General features: G+C 40.1%; 1 protein-coding gene across 2 annotated transcripts in view; it reads right to left on the reverse strand.

Annotated features, from left to right (window-relative positions):
• Positions 1–20,395, reverse strand: part of SCG3 (secretogranin III) — a 29,249-nt gene extending 8,854 nt beyond the window's left edge. The window contains exons 1-8 of one of the 2 annotated variants that reach the window (XM_083850044.1): positions 20,095–20,395; positions 19,340–19,392; positions 18,707–18,752; positions 18,375–18,590; positions 17,175–17,317; positions 15,875–16,036; positions 15,380–15,557; positions 13,381–13,497 (exon numbers count right to left, since the gene is read on the reverse strand). In XM_083850044.1, coding sequence (XP_083706170.1) covers positions 13,381–13,497; positions 15,380–15,557; positions 15,875–16,036; positions 17,175–17,317; positions 18,375–18,590; positions 18,707–18,752; positions 19,340–19,392; positions 20,095–20,179 — 1,000 coding nt within the window. In that variant the 5' untranslated portion in view covers positions 20,180–20,395. The remainder of the gene's footprint in view (positions 1–13,380; positions 13,498–15,379; positions 15,558–15,874; positions 16,037–17,174; positions 17,318–18,374; positions 18,591–18,706; positions 18,753–19,339; positions 19,393–20,094) is intronic. The other variant, XM_083850045.1, reaches the window with a different exon arrangement.
• Between the last annotated feature and the right edge of the window lie 719 nt (positions 20,396–21,114).

A 21,114-nucleotide genomic window follows, 5' to 3' on the forward strand; every position in this document is an offset into this window, starting at 1 on the left:
GTGCGACCACCCTCTCGGTGAAGAACCTCTTCCTGATGTCCAGCCTAAACTTCCCCTGCCTCAGCTTAACACCGTTACCGCGGGTCCTATTACTGGTGATTATGGAAAATAGGTCCCCTGCCCCTCCACTCCCCCTTGCAGGGAAGTTGCAGACTGCGATGAGGTCCCCCCTCAGCCTCCTCTTCTCCAGGCTGAACAGGCCAAGTGACCTCAGCCGCTCCTCATATGTCTTCCCCTCTAGGCCCTTCACCATCTTCGTAGCCCTCTTCTGGACACTCTCCAACAGTTTAATGTCCTTTTTGTACTGTGGTGCCCAGAGCTGCACACAGTACTTGAGGTGAGGCCGCACCAGCGCAGAGTGGGACAATCACTTCCCTTGACCGACTAGCGATGCCATGCTTGATGCACCCCAGGATATGGTTGGCCCTCCTGGCTGCCAGGGCACACTGCTGGCTCATGTTCAGCTTGCTGTCAACTACAATCCCCAGATCCCTCTCTGCGGGGCTGCTCCCCAGCGTCTCATCGCCCAGTCTGTACGTATAGCCAGGGTTGCCCTGTCCCAGGTGCAGGACCCGGCACTTGCCTTTGTTAAACTTCATGTGGTTGGTGATCGCCCAGCTCTCCAATCTGTCCAGATCTCTCTGCAAGGCCTTTCCACCCTCATCCGAGTCCACAACTCCTCCAAGTTTGGTGTCGTCGGCAAATTTGCTCAAAACACCTTCTAGTCCTACATCCAAATCATTTATAAAGACATTGAAGAGGACTGGCCCTAAAATGGAGCCTTGAGGGACCCCACTAGTGACCATCCGCCAGCCAGATGTGGCCCCATTAACCACAACCCTTTGAGCCCTGCCCATCAGCCAATTGCTCACCCATCGTATGATGGTTTTGTTTAGCTGTATGCTGGACATTTTGTCCAGTAGGATCCTATGGGAAACCGTGTCAAAAGCTTTGCTGAAGTCCAAAAAGATCACATCAGCTGGTTTCCCTTGGTCAACTAGATGGGTGATCTTATCATAAAAGGAAATTAAATTTGTTAGGCAGGACCTACCCCTCATGAACCCATGTTGGCTGGGACCAATGACTGCATTGTCCCCCAGGTGTGCCTCAATAACTTCAAGGATCATCTTCTCCATAGTTTTACCAGGCACTGACGTGACACTGACAGGCCTGTAATTGCTAGGGTCTTCTTTCTTACCCTTCTTGAAAATTGGCACAACATTTGCCAGCTTCCAGTCTACTGGGACCTCTCCAGATTCCCAAGATCGTTGAAAAATAATTGAGAGAGGTCCTGCGATGATGTCAGCCAGCTCTTTAAGCACCCTGGGATGAATCCCATCCGGACCCATGGACTTGTATGGATCCAGGTGGAGCAGCAAATCCCGCACATGTTCAGGGTCGGTTGGGAGCTTGTCATTCCCACCGTCATGGTCCTCCAGCTCAGGGCACCCTGGGTCCTGAAGCCCATCATCAGTGTTGAAGACAGAGGCGAAGAAGGCATTAAACGTCTCTGCTTTGCCTATGTCATTGTCTGTGAGGAGACCTTCCCCATCAAGTAGCGGACCTATGTTTTCTTTGGTTCTCCTTTTTCTGTTCACATATCTAAAAAAAACTTTTTTTATTGTCTCTCACAGACATGGCCAGCTTCAACTCTAGTTGGGCTTTGGCCACATGAATTTTCTCCCTACAAACACAAACAGCATCCCTGCATTCCTTCCTCGTCGCCTGACCCTCCTTCCAGCAGCCCTACACTTTCTTTTTTCGCCTAAGCTCCAGTAGAAGATCCCTGGTCAGCCAGGCCGGCCTTCTGCCCCACTTGCCTGACTTCCGATATTTTGGAATCGCCTGATCTTGTGCTTTTAGGAGGCAGTGCTTAAAGATTGACCAGCACTGATGGACGCCAATGCCTTCAAATAGATAATGTAAGGGTAGTAAATATTTTAGATAATGTCTTACATGTTAGGCCAACATTTTATCTATCAGCTAGAAAGCAAATTTTTCAATCAGAAAGATGCTCAGCACTGAAACCTAAAGATTAGTTTTTCAGCAAGCACACTTCTCTTCATGGCAGATCACCATAAGCAATTCTGCCTGCCATCTGATGAGAAACAACATAATCCTGTCTGCCTGGATCATCTATATTTTCTTATTTACATAAAACTGAAGTGTAAGCAGTTTTTATCAGTAACCTGCCTGACTGCAATCTGTCAATTCTCCATCACATACTTTTTTTTCTTTTTTTTTTTTCTTTTTTTTTTTTGGGGGTGGGGGGGGGGTGGGAGGGTCACGGTAGAACTCTTTTCATTTGGTACATATCATTTTAATTTGATTCTTGACCTTGTCCTATGCCCTAAGCAGGTCTGGGCTGGGTTACGAACTGGATCAGACACACTGATGAAGAGAAGAAATGAGCTAGTATTATAGTGGTGGTACTGATGCCTCACTTATCACTTGATCCAGAGCTTATTGAAAAGACTGTAAACATTCCTTTCAGCCGAGCTTAAGATTCTATTATTTATCCTGAATCAGTACCATACTAGCACTCTGGCAGGAATATAAGGATTTCTCTGTTGCAAGAGGCACAGTTTTTTGGATAAGGTTACACAGCTAAGAACTCCGTGCTTCATTAAAAACATCTTAATGAAAACAGAGTATTAATCTGGTGTTAACCATGTAAATATATTCACTTAAAAACCCTTTGTAAATTCAAGTGAATACATTATTCTCCCTCACTAATTCATGCAAATGCAAAAATGTCACTGATGTTAGGCTTTATCCCAGCAAACTCTATTAAATCAGGCTTAATTTTAAGTGTAAAATAGTATGTTAAAATACATAGGGGTATTCAAATGCTTAAAATGCCACACATATGTAAGCGCATTGATTCTTAAGTGCCTTTCATGCTCTGTCCCAAAAGAGTTTAAGAGTTGATATACCCACACCCAGCAGGTACTACTGAAGGCAATAGGATTTGTGCTCCTCTGTTATTTGCTTACTTCTACAAATCAGAAATTCTACAGTTTCTGAGTCTTTTGATTTGGCTAACAATGTTGGTTTAGTTCAGTATATGAGTACTAATATAGATTACTACTTTGTCAAGCACAGTAACATGGCAGTATGTGTTTTTCTCCAGCCACATGAATTGAACAGCTACATCTGCATATGAAGTACAATAGTATAGCAATATTGGCCACTAATGGTCCAAGCTTTGTTACCAAATTCAAACTGAGTATAATAACAACTATACTCTATTTTCAAAGTCTTATTTCAACAGTAAAGATATGGACAAGTTTATATGAAAGGCCTTTTAATAAGGACTACATTTTACAGGAGAAGTACTGAAGCTATCCTGATGGCTGGATGGTACATCAATGTGAATCTCAAGATTTCATAAGCAGCTGTATTTTCAGTGTGACAGAGAAGTGTTAGCAGTGTAAGCTTTTCATGTTTATGGGATCATCTGGTGCACCTATGTATATAATAAAGAGAATTTTACAAGAGAATCCCTACTCTTCTTGAAGAGGATTTATACCTTTTTTTCTACCCCCTTCAGAATTAATGCCTTTAACAGCTGGTATTGTTTCAAAACATGTTTGTACTTGTCAAATGTGGCTAGGCCATGGCTGAGCAATGTTTGCTCTGAGTTACACTAATGGAGTGAGTCATCTCCTGAACTGAGATGTGCCCGGCCAGCAGCTAAGCAGCTGAATGTAGGATTTGGAGGGCTAACAAGAATTGATTACTTTTCTGGTATCGTTTCCCTAGCAACATATTTTTTACAGAGTAAAAGTTCAGAAAGGCAATAACCTTTCCACGGAGCTGGCCACTTATTTGAAATGGCACTAATTAAAACAACAGAATAATAACTACCGAGCTAATGGAAGTGACCTATGTTGGTAAAATAGGTCACTCCTCTGGCGGCTGGCTTTCTGAGGAGCAGTATAATCTAATCATTAGAACCAGACACCAGGAGTCAGAAGATCTGGTTTCTGCCTTGCCTCACTTTCTAACTTCCTCTTTGATCTCAAATGACTCACTGAAGCATTCATTTTTCAAGAGGGCTCCTATTTTGGGTAGGCATTCAGAGGCCCTAGGCCCAATTTCTACAGGCGCTGCACAACGATAGATCCTGTTGACTGCATCTGAAAATGCAAATTCCCAGCACTTATGAAACTGAAGTTTTTCAAGTTGGGTATCCGGAAATCTGAAGCACATAAAAGCAGAATGCTTATCTTTACTCTGTGAGAATGTACTGTGGATACACCCTTTAAATCCATGGAAAAAGATATTATGTGAAAAAAATATTACAAATTAAATGACTTTGTTCTTATTATAGAGGCAGAAACTAATGTACTAGTTTCTGAGTATTACCATTTGAGTATTTAATGGAATTGGTAATGGAACCCTGACAAGGACCCTTCTCCATAGATAGATTCATGGTGTTTTCTGGACTCTTGGAAATTGTCCTGCAAAGACTCTTTTATCTGCATAATTGTATTGTGCCCAGGAGGCAGTTTCACATTCTATCCTTGTCAAATTGACTGATGCTGAGATTTCACATCATTAAACTTCTGCAGAAAGGCCTGCTAGAAAGGCTGTTTATTAAGGGAGGAAAAAGGACCATCACGGTAGCCAAAATCAGTCTTAAGCACAGCTAAAAAATGAGTTTACTTAATGAGTTCACGCAGTACAGCAGCTTCAGATGAATAGCTTTTTGCTGATGACTGCTAGTAAATCTCCCAGGGTTCTTCTGTCTCCTGCAGTAGGTGATCCTAGAGAATTTGCAAGGCCTTTTTTCATCTGTGACAAAACCCAGGACATATCAGTGTTCATTTGTGACTGTTCTGTCAGGACTAGCACACCTGCCTAATTCTTTGGGCAAATTGTCTTTTTAGCTTACATGAGGGAACAAGAACTGTCAATATCCTGTTGATTTTCGCCAATGTAGAGAAAAGCAGACTTCGACCTTTAGTTACCTCCTATCTTAATCTTTCTCATTGCTAGTCAGAAATATGAGAAGCTGCTGTTCTGGGTGAGGCCCGTGGTTCATCTGATCAGTATATTTTCTTCAGCTGTGACCAGCGATGGATGTTTCAAAGGACATTCAGGTCACATAATAATAGTGAATCTAAGAAAACGGCTCTGCTGTAACTTACAATCTAGGAGAATCAAATGAGGAAAAAGCTCCAGATACAGCATTTCAGTTATCAAAGATGACAGTGAGGTATGAGTGAGAGGTAGCTATAGAGAATATATAATCCTAGCAGGTGTCAGTGAGGTATTTCTGGTAGAATCATGGAAATCTTAATGCTAGTGTACCAAATACTGATGTCACATTTTGAATGTGATGACCCCTAATTAAGAAAAAAATTATTAAACTGAAGGAAATCTGTCAGAATGATAAGAGAAATGAGGAGTGTATTTATCAGAAAAGAGCAAAGCTTGCCTTGTTAGCCTGACAAAATGAAGGCTGATAGAAGATAAAATTGCCCTCCATAAACACGGAAAGGGGTAAACATCGAAGTGGGAAATGAGGTGTTGAGTGTGGATGATAATGTTGACACAAAAGCAAATGGCACCAAATGGCCCTGACTAAATTTAATTAGAATGAGCTTTCTAAGCATCAGAGAAGTAGACTCTCAGATGACCCCCCCCCCAAATGAATTTACAGCAAATGGGAACAAAATCCACAATTATTTTGAAAGGAAACCCAACCAAATCATAAATGGGTGCTTTCTACAATGTAGTCTGAACTCACTTGTCCTGGATATTCCTTTATTAATTATGATCTTTGTCAGCTTAAATAATCCTTTTAAACTATACCCATAAGTCATGTAAAATGCTAGAAAAAGCACGTAAATAAAATACCATGATGGCTCCTTAAAGAATTGCTAAGAAACACGGCAAGGGTAAAAATGTTCATACATTGAACCTTACAAATTTGCCCTGCAACTCTCCTGTTCCTTTCCAACTTACTGCCTTACCTGTCAAGATATGGCATTTTCATTTTGAATCCCCCCTTTTGACTGATTTGTCATGATGGTGTGTCTGAAGCCTAATGCTGCCATGAGAAACGATGTGTCAGGTGACAAACCCCAGGTAGTGGCATCACTTGTAAATGGGTTACAGGAAGATGGTCAGAGTGATTTGAAATAAAACAGCAGCAGTATCACTTGGCAATCAGATGAAAGGCAATTGAAAAAGTAAAACAAAATTAGATACGTATGTTTTGAGGTGAGCAAAGCTCTGGCCAAATCTCCTTAATTGTCTTTATTTAATTCCCTGCCTCACAGTCTGTTTCTCGGATTTATCCTTTCAATATTCTAGAGGCATTTCCTTTGTATTACTCCGGGTCTCCTAGAGCTGTGTGGTACCATCTTTTCCTAACACCTTTCCCATTCTGAGGTTGCCACAAAGCCTACACACACATTTTTTAGTATTTTGATAAAATGTACTTTATAAGCATAAAAAGGTTTGGGATTAAAGCAGCATGCAGACGCCTCTACTGCAGGAGTGGGATGGAGTTTAGTTTTGAAAGTTCAGTGACACCCTCTTCACCTGACACCCACATCATCATCTCAAATCATAGCTTATGATCTAAGTGCTCAGCTGTCATCAGAGAGGTACTAAATTAGGAAAGTATTTTTATAAATGTAGATATTAAATACAGTGAGGAAAAAAAAGGAAAATGTTGCCCTCTTTTCTTTAGAAGCACAAACCATTTGGTAGGATGCAAAACCTAGATTTTCAGGATTTGGGCAATATCCTTATTTGTCAACAGAGACACCACCAGGAAACAGATTTCTCACAAACTATCCAGCTGGAAAGAATAGAGGAGGCAGTGAAGGGAAATGGAAGAAGAGGCAAAATATTTGCAAGAACTAGCTGCAAATTTAAAGGTTAGATAGCAATTAAGCAAAGGAATTAACTGCAATATATTCTTTTTAGTTTACAGACCTCTACACATGATTTGATAGCCATGTAATGTGGTGGGAGAAACAAACAATAATACTAAAACTACTGAATCTCCCTCAGAAAGGTAGCTGAAAAAAATTAGATCCTATGGATACTGGAAATACTATGTTCTCACATAAGCTGTCACCCTTAAGTGATGCCCATAATGACTCGCCGTAGTGAGTGGTGGTTCTGCTTTTCAATTACTCTGAGGTTAGTAGACTTTTGATATCATCGCTACCCATTTTTTTAACTACGTAGTGAGAGTACGAATGGGGGAAAATAGAAGATGATCAAAATGGTGAGGGCAGAAAAACATTCATGTGTTTGTGCAAACACAGAGTACCATGTGACAGAAATGGATGAGGCATGGGATGAAGCTACTGAAAGAAAAGCTTTAAAGCTGAAACAGGGTCTGTGGTCAGCACACTTGCTAGACTTGCTAGACCTTGGCACACTCTTTCCACACTCTTTCATCTTACCGCCATGCAAATTCATCTTGTATTTAACTGTTCACATACCCTTCACATCATCACTGCTGCTCCTCAGTATTTGGCCCACTGCCCTAATCTGAGATGCTCCTAATTTCTACTGTTCAGATGTATGAGAGTCCTTGATTTTCCTAAGAACAGTGTAGTTTCTTAAAGCAGTGTACTGCCATCTGTGTCACCTTAGTTCATCAGATACAAAGCAAATCTCAGAAAAAATAGAGCTGCCTAAAATTAAATAACTCCCACCGGTAGCTGTGTGCATCAGTCATATGATAAAGTAATACTGGAGAAGGAAAATCACCAAAGGGAAATTCAGATAGATTTGATTAAAGAATTTGATTAAAATTGATTAAAGATTTTAATGCTGATGAAGAAAACCAACGGTATAAACAAAGAGGTCTTTGAGAAAAAGGACATTTAAAAAAAAGAAAAAGAAAGTATGCCTGAATGGTTTCCTGTACGAAATAGTCAGTGCACTTCACCTTTCAGCTCAAAATGAAGGAAAGAACAAAAATTCCTCATGCTGCTGTCTATATACCACTTGCAGCCTCTGGCACTGGATTAGCCACACCTTCCCTGACCCCTTTTGAAATCACACAGTCTGTATCAGGCAGCATTTGCTTTTGGAGACAGTGAGTAGGGGAGAGATGATGCCAGTCGGTGCTGTGATCTGCTCTTTGCCTCATACTCTTGACTCAGTGCCTGTTCTTGCGTATCTAAACAAATATCAGGATCAGACCTTTGGCCTGGAGCATCTGTGCTGACGAGAACTTTAGGGATTAGTCACAGTATTCGAATGAATCCTCCTGTCTCCTAGGAAAAGGCCAGATTGTGTCTAGTATGCACTGGCCTACACTGGAGAAATTGCAGCTCTCTGCCTTCATCAGAGGTGGAGCTGTGAAGGGTACCAAGTATGAATGTGAGACTGAACAGCTAGTCCATATTCCTTAGCAGAGAGGGGCATGGTAAAAGCAGCACAGGGGACTTAGCGCTTCTTCTGCTTCCCCTAGAATTTTGTCATGCAGCCTCAGTCTGGCTCAAAGAGAATACGAAAGTAAAACAATGCCGCAACAGTAACATTTAAAAAAGGACCAAAGTAATGACTGTGTGTATACCTAGGCGATAGCTCACCAAGGGACCATCTCCCTAGCGCTAGTGCATCCTGCAGTTTGTAGTCTCCTTTTGAATTGCCCATGGAAACAAATGACAAGGGGGTAGAAGAGGTAAATAGAGACATCTGTTCGTGTCCATTTCTAACCAACACAATCTCCTACTCAGCCGCGGGGGAGAGAGTGGATTCTGACAGTGAGTCAGAGCCAAAGGGAGGCGGATGAGAGGTGGCTTTGGTTTGGTCTAGGGAAGGAGGCGGCTGTGACTCAAACACTGCATACTGATGAGCTGGAGCAATCTCTCTATTTTCCCTCCTAATTTAAGGGGGCTTTGCTCCCAAACCACTCTGCTGAGGGCCATGTGTTGTACACTGGCTACACTAAGCTAAATGCTCTCCTACAAGGAGGTGAAAAGTGGGATCCCCCTCAGAGAGAACAAATCTCCAGAATGCTTAAACTTAATTTTCTTCCCACTTCTTTGCCTTTCTGTTTAACAATATCATTCAGTTGTGGAAGACATAGAAGCTCTGATTTAGAAACTGAAAAAACCCCAGCCAACCTCAATCATAAGATGTAATAAAATATGCATTATATACAGTATCAAGGTGAAACTTATACATACACGTGAGATAAAGAAGTACTGATGGCAAAATTTGGTGCTACGTGCACTAGTCAATAAATGAGAACACACAAGAATACAATGTTCACATAACTGATTTGCGTTTCTAGGGTAACAGTTCATTGGATAATACAACTTTCATTTGCTTGGGGTGGCAATGGATAACTTTGCTACAAACCTACTCTTGTAAGCAGAGTACTGTAGCAGAATATAATCACTGTGCTGTGTAAGAGAATTCAGACATACCCATTGGTGCCTCTTAAGAATTTGTTTGTCATTTCTGAAAGCTCTGTTTTTGTTTTGGTCCACTAGTGTCTAATTACAAATATTTCCTCGAATAGTTATAAAAATCACTTGTTATTTTGGTCTTACTAGTGGGAGATGATTTACAAATGTATTTGAAGAAACTGGCAGAAACCATTTGTTTCTGCTTCTAAGCTGACAACAATATTATTAACATCAGTGTATTACAAAATTAGTTTTCTTTATGCATTTACTATAAACAGAGCTTTTACTAGGATGGTAGTGGACTGATATGCTTTCATTTTAAAATTAGCTAGAAAACAGACTGACGTTCAGGAAAACTCACTCAGCACACAAAAAAATCCTCTTTGCTATGCAGTTTAGATGAAGCGTTTCCTTAACACTTAACCTGCCCTATGATTGATGGTTCTGACAGAGAAGCTGTAAGAGGAAGCTTCACCATGACACTACTCATCAGACAGAAAAGGAAAATGAAGGCAAGTGCAATATTAATCACAAAGTAATATTCAAACAGCGTAAGGATGTTTGCAATGCATTCCTTATTCTGCTCTGCTGATATCAAAGTGAGTTTTACTATGGCTTGAACAGCATTTCCTGTTCCCTCAAGGCACTCAGCACCATGAAGGATATAGTCCTTTTCAGTTCTGCATGGGAAATTCAGCATCAGCTATTTATGCAACAGAAACAGTATGACTGCCATGAATAATGAAATAATTTATGCTGAATCGGTCACAACTTCTTTGAAAGCTTCTTGCTGCTTTCTGCCGGTCATTATGTGGAGAGATTCCAGCTCTTTCAGTCCACTCTGTCACTGCACCCTTGCCAACAGCAATCATTGTTTCAATAACTGTCCTAATTCCCTCCCAATGCTCAACCTGTGCAGTGATAACAGCCTGTTCATCTAGCAGGCTGGGGAAAGCAAGAAGAGCTCAGCTATTTGGGTAGCATTTTCTGGATCCTGAGAAGCAGCCCATAGGTGAATAAATTGATAGCGCAGTTGGATCTAATTCACAAGCCACTTGTGCAGCTGTGGTCCCATGTCCTATGACTGATTACCTTATGACTTCTGTACCACCATTTGTCCATTCTTTTCATTGCAAAAAGAGATTTTAAAGCAACTTTCAGTCTTTAGAGGGCAGAAAGGCTTTCTAGAAGGATTTCTGAAAGCCTCTGAACAGTCTAGAAATGTATCATGGGGCTTTTATTCCACTGAAGAATTTGCTCCCAGTACATCAAAATACATCATCCATAGCTAAAAGTGATAGAAGATAGCAGCAGTCCTCCATCAGCAGGGTAATTATCAAATACAATGCTTTTTGACTGAACGCACATCTTGTATCGGTTTGTTACAGCCTCTCTTTAATGCTTCCAGAGCTGTACCTTCTGAATACATACTGTAAAAAGACAGGCAGTACTTTTACTGGATAAATTGCTTTTTTGCTTTCTGTGTTTTGTGTTACAGATTTTATTTAGCATATGAAAAGCTTTTAAATATGTCCTACATAATACTGAATATGTGTATTAAAACATGAACTTCCTTTCCCTTGCATTTGTATGTGGATGCTTGTGTGTTTTTCTTGCACCACACTGCAGCTAGATCTTTTGTAACTTAAAGCTAAACCTAACAACATCATTCACTGCAGCAGCAAGATATTTTCCCCTGGAGTAGGATACAATGATGATGACATAATGCTGTGGTTTCCAAATCCCGAGCCAGCTGTTACTGGTATATGAATTCCAATTTACTGTCTCTGTGTGAGAGGCACAAAAGCTTGTGAATTGATTCAGTAAATGATTTATTATTTTGAATATATAATTCAGGGACATAGCTTACGCATGGCTTCACCCACAGAGTGATGAAAAGTAATTTATGTAGTTTCCTACTGTAATAAAACAGAAAAAGGGTATACTTCCATTTGCCCAGACCCAGCAGGTAATTTCTGCCAAGTAGCATGGGATCTGCTCACTAATTCTGGACTGAAGGAACAATTAAAAGCTGCCTTTTTTTTGTAATTATTTCTTCTCTCTGACAGAAATTTATTCTAATTCCTTCATCTGCTGCAAATGAACACAGCAGTGCGTCATTCCCATAGCCTAGACTGCATTGAGCAACACTGTACCTATTCATGTAGTACTGGGTATATTATATTGTAACTTTTAGTTAAATAAGGGTGGCAATAAAACTGCTGCCATGGTTATGGATGCTGCAAGAAGCTAAGTTTCTCCTTTGTTTGCTGATCTTGAATATTTGAGAATATTAACTCAATAAATGAAGGTCAGTTTTACAGTCGTTTCTCAACAGCAAGTCTAAAAAAAGAACACCACAGAAGCAACGTGAGACCTATGAGAAAGCTTTTTCCACTACAGTAAGTTGCTTTGATGGAGTACAAAATCTACCTCTCCATAAATCACTAATTTGCAAGGCAGAGTCTGGCTACATCGGTAGCCTTACTTTAAGTCTGGACTAAATCAGACCTCTCAAATTCTTAACCTAATCCCTGCCTTCTGTACTGTGTCATCATAGCAATTTGTTTCCACAGTAACGGTATTTATTTATTCAAAGTAAAGCCAATGTGAATAAATGCCCTGAATATTAGCAGGCAAAAATGCATCCCTAGTGTAACTCCATTATCTGAGCAACGTTACGTCAGGGATGAATTTAACCTATTAAGTTTTGGCATAACACCGTCAGTGAGGACAATATCTACGCAAGTCATGTTATCTTAATTTGTAGAATGACACTGAAATCACAGCATTTGTAATCAACCATGTAATTATGTGAATCTTTCCTTAAACACACAGGCAGGCAGGTATCGCATCAAATGTCCAAATCTTCCAAAACTCAAGGACTTCTCAATGAAAATGAAGGGACAATATTGGTCAGAGATATATTGAATTCTTTAGAGGGGAGGTACAATCATGCACTGAATGTGAATCATGAGTCCCTGGATTTTTTGCAGCCAAGTAATTGGTAATCAATCCATACAGTTACAGTAGCATCAATCACGTACCTTCAACCATTCATATCAAACAAATCTACAGAAGTCATGAAAGATCGTTGCCAGTCCTAACTCTGTGACAGGCTGATTTATTAAGCTGAGAAATTGCCCTGATGTAAACAAAAAATTATCAGGCTAGCCTAGAACAGAAATACTTTAGAAAAATAAGAGTTGTAGAGAGCTTATGCAGATGTACCCTTCTTCTGTAGCTCTGCTTGTTTAACTAGAAAGGCTATCAACATTTACTATAAAATTTTGCAAAAGACAGAAAGAGAGGTTGGTGAGAAAACAAAACAAAGACAAACCAAGCCCAGCTGTTCCAAAATCCCTCTTCAGGAAATTGTAACAATTTTGCAAATTCTAATTACATTAAAAAAAATTACAAAAAACATACAATTTTAAAATTTTACACAGATTCTAAAATGGATCCAGGAAAGACAGCTTCAAAAGCTACTCCTGTGCCCACATGTAATGCTTTCCATAGATGGAGAGAGTTTTACTTGGTAAAATTTGGTCCACAGCACTAGGTCCTGTCTATTCTAGCTATTTACAGATTACACATTAGAGGTGCTGAAGTGTTGGATTCCTTTTGGAAATTCAGGCACCTGATCCACCTGAATATAACTGAGTGAAATGCTAACCTTCCTCTGACATAACACCAATTAAAATCAATTGCGTTTCACAAGTGTGAAGGTGGAATAAACCTCTAAATGCATATCTGATAAATAACCTTTCCCTCATTACATGGAAATATTAAAGCAGTATGGATTTCAACATTGCTATAATGAATGATCAATCATTTAGAAGTACAGCTTTAACATTTTGAGTGAAGTCTGAAACAAGACTCATAAGAGCAAAGGAGATGATGATATAATCATTACTGTTGGTAGAGTGAGAACATAGCATTAATAAACAATACTGTTGCAAAAAGTATGTACTCTCACCCAGATAGGAAACTCCTTCTTCTGGTGTGATTGTTCCATATTTAACCATCATCTTCACTAAATCAATCAGGGTTTTCATTATGGTTATCAAGGTCTCTTTCTCTTTCATCTCTGTCTCTGTGTGAGGGGATAAAGCAAAGGTAGTCAAAGACTTCAGCCAATTCAGAAAACTCAGTTCTGCAAACTGTTTGCAGAAACTTCATGCATTAAAAACAAAACAAAACAAAACAAAACAAAACAAAACAAAAACACTAAAAGGAAGGCTGTGCTGGATTACCAAACAGAAATCCTATTTATGTTCCCCTTTAAACTGCTCCTGCAGTGTACATCTGAATATACTTTAAAACTTTGGGGTTTGTTTCTTCTTTACATCTTTTTGTCTTGAAGTTCTATGTTATAGAAATAAAATTGTCATGTAGGAAAGTTAAGCACACTGAGATACGTGACTTGACAAAGTTCAAAAAGCAGTGAGCAGATATAGGCACAGTCTTCTACAATTTTTTTCTTTTATTTGTCAGTGAACTACTCAGTGGATTGATCTGGCTCTTTAACATGAAGATGGTTCAGAGACCCTTTGGATTTACTGGCAAGTGTCTCAAATGAGATTGTTATAGTGCACAAGACCATGACTGAGGAACTGGGAAAAAATATAATATTACATGGTTGGGAGGATCATGACTCCAGAATAGGACATAAACAATGATTTTTATGATAAAAATCCACGTTTCTTGTCCATATGTATCGCTGAATATCTTTGTGAGCAATGATTCTTAGCTTTCTTTTTCCACTGCATTTATCTGCTGAGCACTATTACTGCTATTTCTGCATTAGCAGCATGAAACTCTCCCACCACAGAGTTACACAGGCTCTTCCTGCATCCCTGGTTGTCACAGGACCCAACAGAGCCAGGTGCACTCGCAGACAGGGATGGTCAAAAACATACTCCCAGCCTTGGCAGAGGGCCAGCCCCTTTGGAGAGCTACTGAACAGGTTTTAAAATTGCTCTCTGCAATTTAACACACATCTGTAGAATGCAATTGAATCTCCTCTCCTCCACTGTGATAAAAGTTGGCAGGTGAACAGGATAAAGCAGGAGACAAGGCAGAGATGTGCCTTGTGGGACCTGATTCTGTTTGCTTGATTACCTGTTAAACCCCATATGCTGTTCTGCTTTGTGAATAGAAAATGGAGAAAGAATAGCATTCAAAACTACCAAGGGAAAATTAAAAGAACAACAAGAAGAATATGAGGTTTCTAGACTGGATTTCAGCAAAACATGCCATCAGGTTTTTCATTCTGGTTCTCCACTCAAGTACTTATGGGGAAAGTTTGAGAACAGATTAAGGCTCCTGCAGGACAAGGAATCCACAGCATAAATTATTGCTGACTGTGCCGAAGACATGCTGGCTGCAGAGAGTAAGAGTGGGTGTGTGGCAGAGCATGCTGACAAAGGGGCTGTGGCGAGGTGCCACGATCTTGCTTTCACTAATTGGAAGGCAGTAATGTCTAGCACTGGAATAGGAAGAGACGTGCAGAGCTTTCACTGCAATAAACAGCAAACCTGTGGTTTGTGAAAAGGCTGAGAGGCTCTGACTCATTTACTGGTAGCATCACTGTGAGGATTCTACTGTGGCTTGCTCGTATCTCTGTTGGCTTAGAAGAAAAGGACGTTACAGGAAAGGCCTCTGGAGAAAACAATTTTCCAGTTTTTCATCATGCCCATCAACAATGCAAAGAATTCAGGATTCCTGAATCGTGTGGCCCAAGATTGGATGGGCAACAGAGGTCACACTGTTTGCAGTTCTGAGTGACATTCTTCCCAACGTTTTGTTATATTCACAAATAAAATGAGTTTATGCTATGCATCTTAGAGAACATTTTTAAAGCAGTTAGGGGAGCTGTGGAGAATGGAGGGGAAGAGAGTTGGAGAAAACAAAGAAAACAAAAAAAATTTTCTACTTTTTCCCTAAATGTTCCTGTACATCCATGATAAGCTCACCTGAATTTAGACTTTTTAATAGTGCATAGAAGTTTGGAAAGTATTGCAGGTCTTCAAAATTATCTTCAGAAGGCAGCTCATTTCTTCTTTCCAAGATATTGGATGATGACCATGTGTTATCCAGTGTATCATCAATTTCCCCATTAGCGAAACTATCCTGATCAGTTTTGCTTGATGTCTCCACAAAAGACATAAAAATAGATAAATCAATGAGCACATTGTGTTTGGTGATAGAGATAATTGAGCAATAAATAGTATTATCATCTTACACCAACATTTTCCTATCTACCAAGTGAAAACTAGACTGTTTTTTCAAAGTTATTTCAGTTTGGAATCTAGCTTAAAATTTAACATAATACACTATTCATTTTTCTGTCTTATGGAATTACTTTTAGAACATCTTTACTTTCCAGATTGAACTAATTATTCCCTAAAGCGAAGCAGTCTACTTGTACTGTTTACTGAATGAGTCAAAATTATTAGCTAAGAAATTACCATTTTTTCCTGTTGCTTTTCCTTTGTATCACTGTCTGCTGTGCTTGGAGGGTAATCAAAATCTTCAGACTCCTTCTCACGATCCTTTGCTTCATTTGCAATTAGCTGTTGTAAAACCTCTGCCACTTCATCTTCTAGGGTATAGGCCTGGCTCTCTGTGATCTGTTAAAATATTTGTGCAGAGTACTTATAGAATATTGTGGTTTTCTTAGGATGAATGCCAATATGAAACCTGAGCTTTTTAAACAGTTTGCTTCAAACCTGTTTGCTTCAAAGCTGAGCATAGACAAATTGGGGGTGATACATTCACTGTTTTGTGTGTGTGTATACATGGAGAGAGATGGACACATAAAAAATACATACAAACACACATCAAATATATGTGCATACCCGCCCCCCGCTCCAATGTAGCCAAAAGGAAAATATAACCCTGTAGGGCTTAACACAATGGGGTCCAGCTTGAAAGATGGAACCGCAAGTGCAGTGTAACTATGTATATATATATATACACACACATTTTCTGCAACAACATACATATCTATGAGCTACTACAACAGAATACAGTAATATAGGGAGGAAAATCGCCAATAGTTTTCTGCAGCATCTTCAAAATGTTTTTTCTTTGCTTCGTAACAGCTGTCACTTGAATAACAAGTGTACTATGCAGCTGTCCCCACACACCTCCCTTTGTAATCAGTGGGATTCAGCATGCAATAGCTGATTGCAAATTCTAGTGCAGAAAAGATAAGACTAGTATACTAAAATATAAGGATTCCGTATCGCAATAGCTAAAACCATTGAGATATCCAGAGAACAGAGTAAAACCCAATCTTGTTACAATTCAGCAACAATGAGAAATGTATCCTCAGCTAGTCAGCATCATTATATGTCCTCTGATTATTATAATTAGAAGGTGGACCAAGAATGAGCTCAGACCTTTCTCCATAAATGTCCAAAATTAACTGATAACAGTAAAGACCTACTTGAGAATCAGAAGAGAAATTAAAAGGAAAAAATTAGGGCTTATATGGAGGAGCACAATCCACAAATGTTTTCTCCACATCAGGAACACTCTACAGTTTGGCATGTTTTGTTGCAAAGCTATCACAATAGCAGCAATGTTGTTGCAGACCTAAACTAATGTGCAGAAAGGAGTCAAGAAGCTTGCCTAGAGCCTGAATCTCATTAATTTTCTTTCAAGTCAGCATTATTCACTGGACACAGTGTTCATCCAAACTGTCTAAAAGATCATTAAACCAATCCACAACACAGCTGAATGAAGTATTAACAAGATACTTACTAGCCCCAGACTTAGAAGTTTTGAAACGATCTTGTCAAACACTCCTCTATCATTTTCCTCGTAGATTCTCGTAGCAATTTTTTGAACTATGTCTTCAGCAGTCAAAGGAGTGCCATCTAATTGATGAAGGCCATCTGGATCATCTAAAAGGATTACAGTTTAACTGTGCGCTAACTGTTCTAACTCATTTGGATTAGACATCTTGCAAAAAAATGTTTGCCTGTATCTTTTTCTCTTCAGAACAAAGCTGTACTTTTAAATACACATTAGGAACATACTTTGATACACACTTTGCATGCATCAGTCCCAATGAAACGTTCTTCGTGTCCATTTTCTACAGATGAAAAATGTCTTTATAACAGGCTCTTTTGTAAGAGCAGATACAAATGTCAGGAACATACTCTATTGCTCATAGAAAACTTTGTAAGAATGAGAGAATATTTTTCACATATCTGCTTATGTACCTCTTCCTGGTATTTGCCTTCATTGTATGGCTACTTAGAATAAAACATGTCATACCAAACAGCATATCATATTCTTGTCTGGACTTCATCAAATTAAGTTTTAATTATGTAATCATTACTTTTGTTAAATAATATCATTGTGACCACTGAGAATGTGAATACGATGAGTAAGCTTTGATCTGTGATCAGTACACTCTCATATAATTAAAAATATCCTGAGCTAAATAATTCTTTCAGCTCTCAGAGGACTCAAACTACAAGTCAATTAACAACTCCTATAGTAAAGGCAAGTATTCTTTGTCTTTCAGTAACTTCTTTTCTTTTAGCTATGTGATAAGGAGAATTATCTAACAGACATAACATTTGAAATAAATGTATATGATTTATCTCTCTATAAAAGTACTTCTCCCTTTCAAACCAGAATAAATCACATTTTCATTTAAAAATATGTCCCATTTTCTTCCACCAAATCTAAAGCTCTAAAAAACATGATGCAAATTACAGTTGGATTTTCCTTCTATGGAAGATGAGTGTAATTATCAACAGTAGCAATTCTTTTGTATTGTGTTTCAAAACCTAATTGCAATATGACAAGCTTCTACAACTGGAAATAACCGAAATTGCACTGCAGGAACAAATACAGCTCATGTTTAGTAATGAATGCAATATCCATTATTACAATCAGTTTGCAAGAGAAGTCTAACCTAAGTGTTACTTAAAGGTGATCATAGAATACCTTGGAATTTATAATCCAGTCCACTTTTAGTAGAGTCATAGTCATCCACGACCCTGCGGTTCTTGGTGGAGTCCGCATCATCAATGGCCAATTGCTGTTCATACAAAGAGCTTCTAATTGATTCCCTTTCTTTTTCATTCCTCTCTCTTTCTGCTACTGACTTTAGCAGATTCAAGTCATCAGCAAAGGAATAATTCCTGAACTCTGGCTTATTTTCTGGAAAATATATCACATGACATAAAATTTTTTACCTCTTTGAATGCCATTATGAAAAAAAAAAAAACAAAAAACAAAAACCAACACACTATAAAACCAGGAAAGAGATGTTTTACCTGTGGGAACTATTTTCCTATTCTTGTCTGCCTCAGCTTCAGCAATCTGATATATGAAAATAAAATAAATTAAAACAATGTCAGCAACAAACAGAGGCAGAAAGAATAAATACACAAAAACGTATTATCTCTTACTTTATTATTACCAGCAAAAGCCTTAATCCCTGATCTTTGTTCTTAGTGTGAAGTTTGCCTTAATAATTGGAACATGTTTAAACTCTTGGCACTTTCCATCATTACCACCACATTCTCTGATCAGAATCAGACATTACAAGACTGCAATAGACTTTTCATTTAAGGACAAATACCAGTGATGTTTCCCTTCTTCAGCCCAAGCTCTCACTTTACTCCCTCCCTTAGTATCTCAACACAAAGGGGTTCCACGCATGTCAGCTGCCAGAGCTGATGACCTGCTTTGGGGATTTTGGACAGTAAAACCCTATAAAGAATTTATTTAAAATTATTGAAACTTTATTTTGTACCTAAAGAACATCAGTATTTGCTTTACTGATGAATCTTTTTTATGTCATTTGTTAAGCCATCAGGACATTCATGTATCTTGCATTTGAATGCTGAAAATATTATGAAAATACAAACAAAAAAAAATCTAAAATATTTTTTTATTTTACCTACCTGTTCCTCCAAAGGTCTTTCTACACTTAATTGTCTGTTGTGTATAGCTTTATCTAGAATTAAAAATATACACACACATATATTCAGTTACATGATGCAAGTGACTCCAAAGAGGCAACACATTTTTTCTTAATTTGTAGTTTTGTCACATAAAACATGGTGTCTTAAATATGATGCTAACTGCAAGTTCTTGTAAAAAAAAAAAATCAGTTTTCCTAGGAGAATGGAGATTTTAAATGTCAAATATTTAAACAAAGCACGATTATTTGGGGCAGAGGGAGAGGTTCTGTAAAAGACATAACAGAAATACAGATGCTCAGTAACCCCTTTCTGATGAGAAAACTCATAGATGAATTGGGTGGAAAACCCCGTAAGAGATTGACTGAAATAGCAATAATCGGATTGGCACAGCCCAGAGATTAAGAATCCGTGACACCCAGAATACCAGGGGAGACAGAGAGCGAGAGAGGCCTGAAGGCTGCTGCAGAGTGGTGGAACATAGCTTGGAACAGAACGCCAAACTCGGAGCCTCTCCCAGTGCCAGCACCGCTCTCCCCACTTGCAGCCGAGTACCAGATACCGAATCCGGTATCAGATCGCAACTTCAGCCACCCACCGCCTTGCGCCAGGAATATCATGTCTATAGGATCCACCTGCCTGTAGCCAAGCAGAAGGAAAGTTTTGGCTTTCCTCTCCCCGTCCCCTGCAAAACACTCCCCCCAGCTCGGGGACGACGGCTGAGCGGAGCGGCTTACCTTTGCCCCCGGGCTTCGGGAAGCCGTGCCCCCGGCTCGCCATCAGCGACAGCACCTGCACCACGACGGCCAGCTTGAGGAACATCCTGCTGCTGCTGCTGCTGCTGCTGCCGCTCCTGCTATTGCTGCTGCTGCCGCTCCTGCTATTGCTGCTGCTGCTGCTGCTGTTGATGCTGGTGCTGCTGCTGCTGCTCCTGCCCGGCGCCCGCGGAGGGCGAGCGCGGCTCGGGGCCGGGGCCGCTGCCGGGGGCTCCGGTGCCCTCCCCGCCAGGCCCCGCCCCTCACCGACTGGCCCCGCCTCCCGCCCCGCCCCCGGGCGCTGTCCAGCGGCGCGGTGCTGAAGCGGCAGCAGCCGGCCGGAGCCGCCCCAGCAGAGAGGGAGGGGCCGGGGGAGGCCCGCGGCCGGCCGCGCATGCGCGTTCCGCCCCACTCCCGCCGCCCCTGGGCAGCGTGGACGCCCCGGACCCGGCCGGGGCAGCTTGAGGTGTGAGGGAGTCCCCGAAGGGCTAGGGGATTGCAGCGGGAGCGCTTTTCAGGACTGTAGGGTCTGCTTCCTGAGGGGGAGCTAAACAACGGCAGTTTTCTTCAAAAAAAGGCCTTTTCATCTTGTAGCCATAACTGCAGACATGCAGGGGTCAGCTGAAAACATTCTACCTCAAGAAATCTCAAAGCGCAACAATACGTGGTGTTGAGGCTGCTAAAAATATTGGCCAAAAGCTCTCTTTGAAGGCACTAAGAGGATCCATGCATTTACAACTGAAAACCAAGAATACAGGTTAACTGTTCAGTCTCTTACTAGTATATAAAATTATTGTAATAATAAGCTGGGAAAAAACATAAACCAGGAGAGTGATAATTACTTGTACCATAAGCACCAGAAAATACTGCAATTCCTTTATTTTCCCATGTTAGCAACCACTATACTTAATACTTAACGCTTTTCATATCATTTACATTAAATAATCATAACATCGGAGGTTCTAGGTTATATCAGACTTGCTTTTTAAAATTAATCTGCCA

Source organism: Anser anser (genome assembly GCF_964211835.1).
Source record: "Anser anser genome assembly, chromosome: 10".
In the NCBI taxonomy this organism is placed as follows: Eukaryota; Metazoa; Chordata; class Aves; order Anseriformes; family Anatidae; genus Anser; species Anser anser.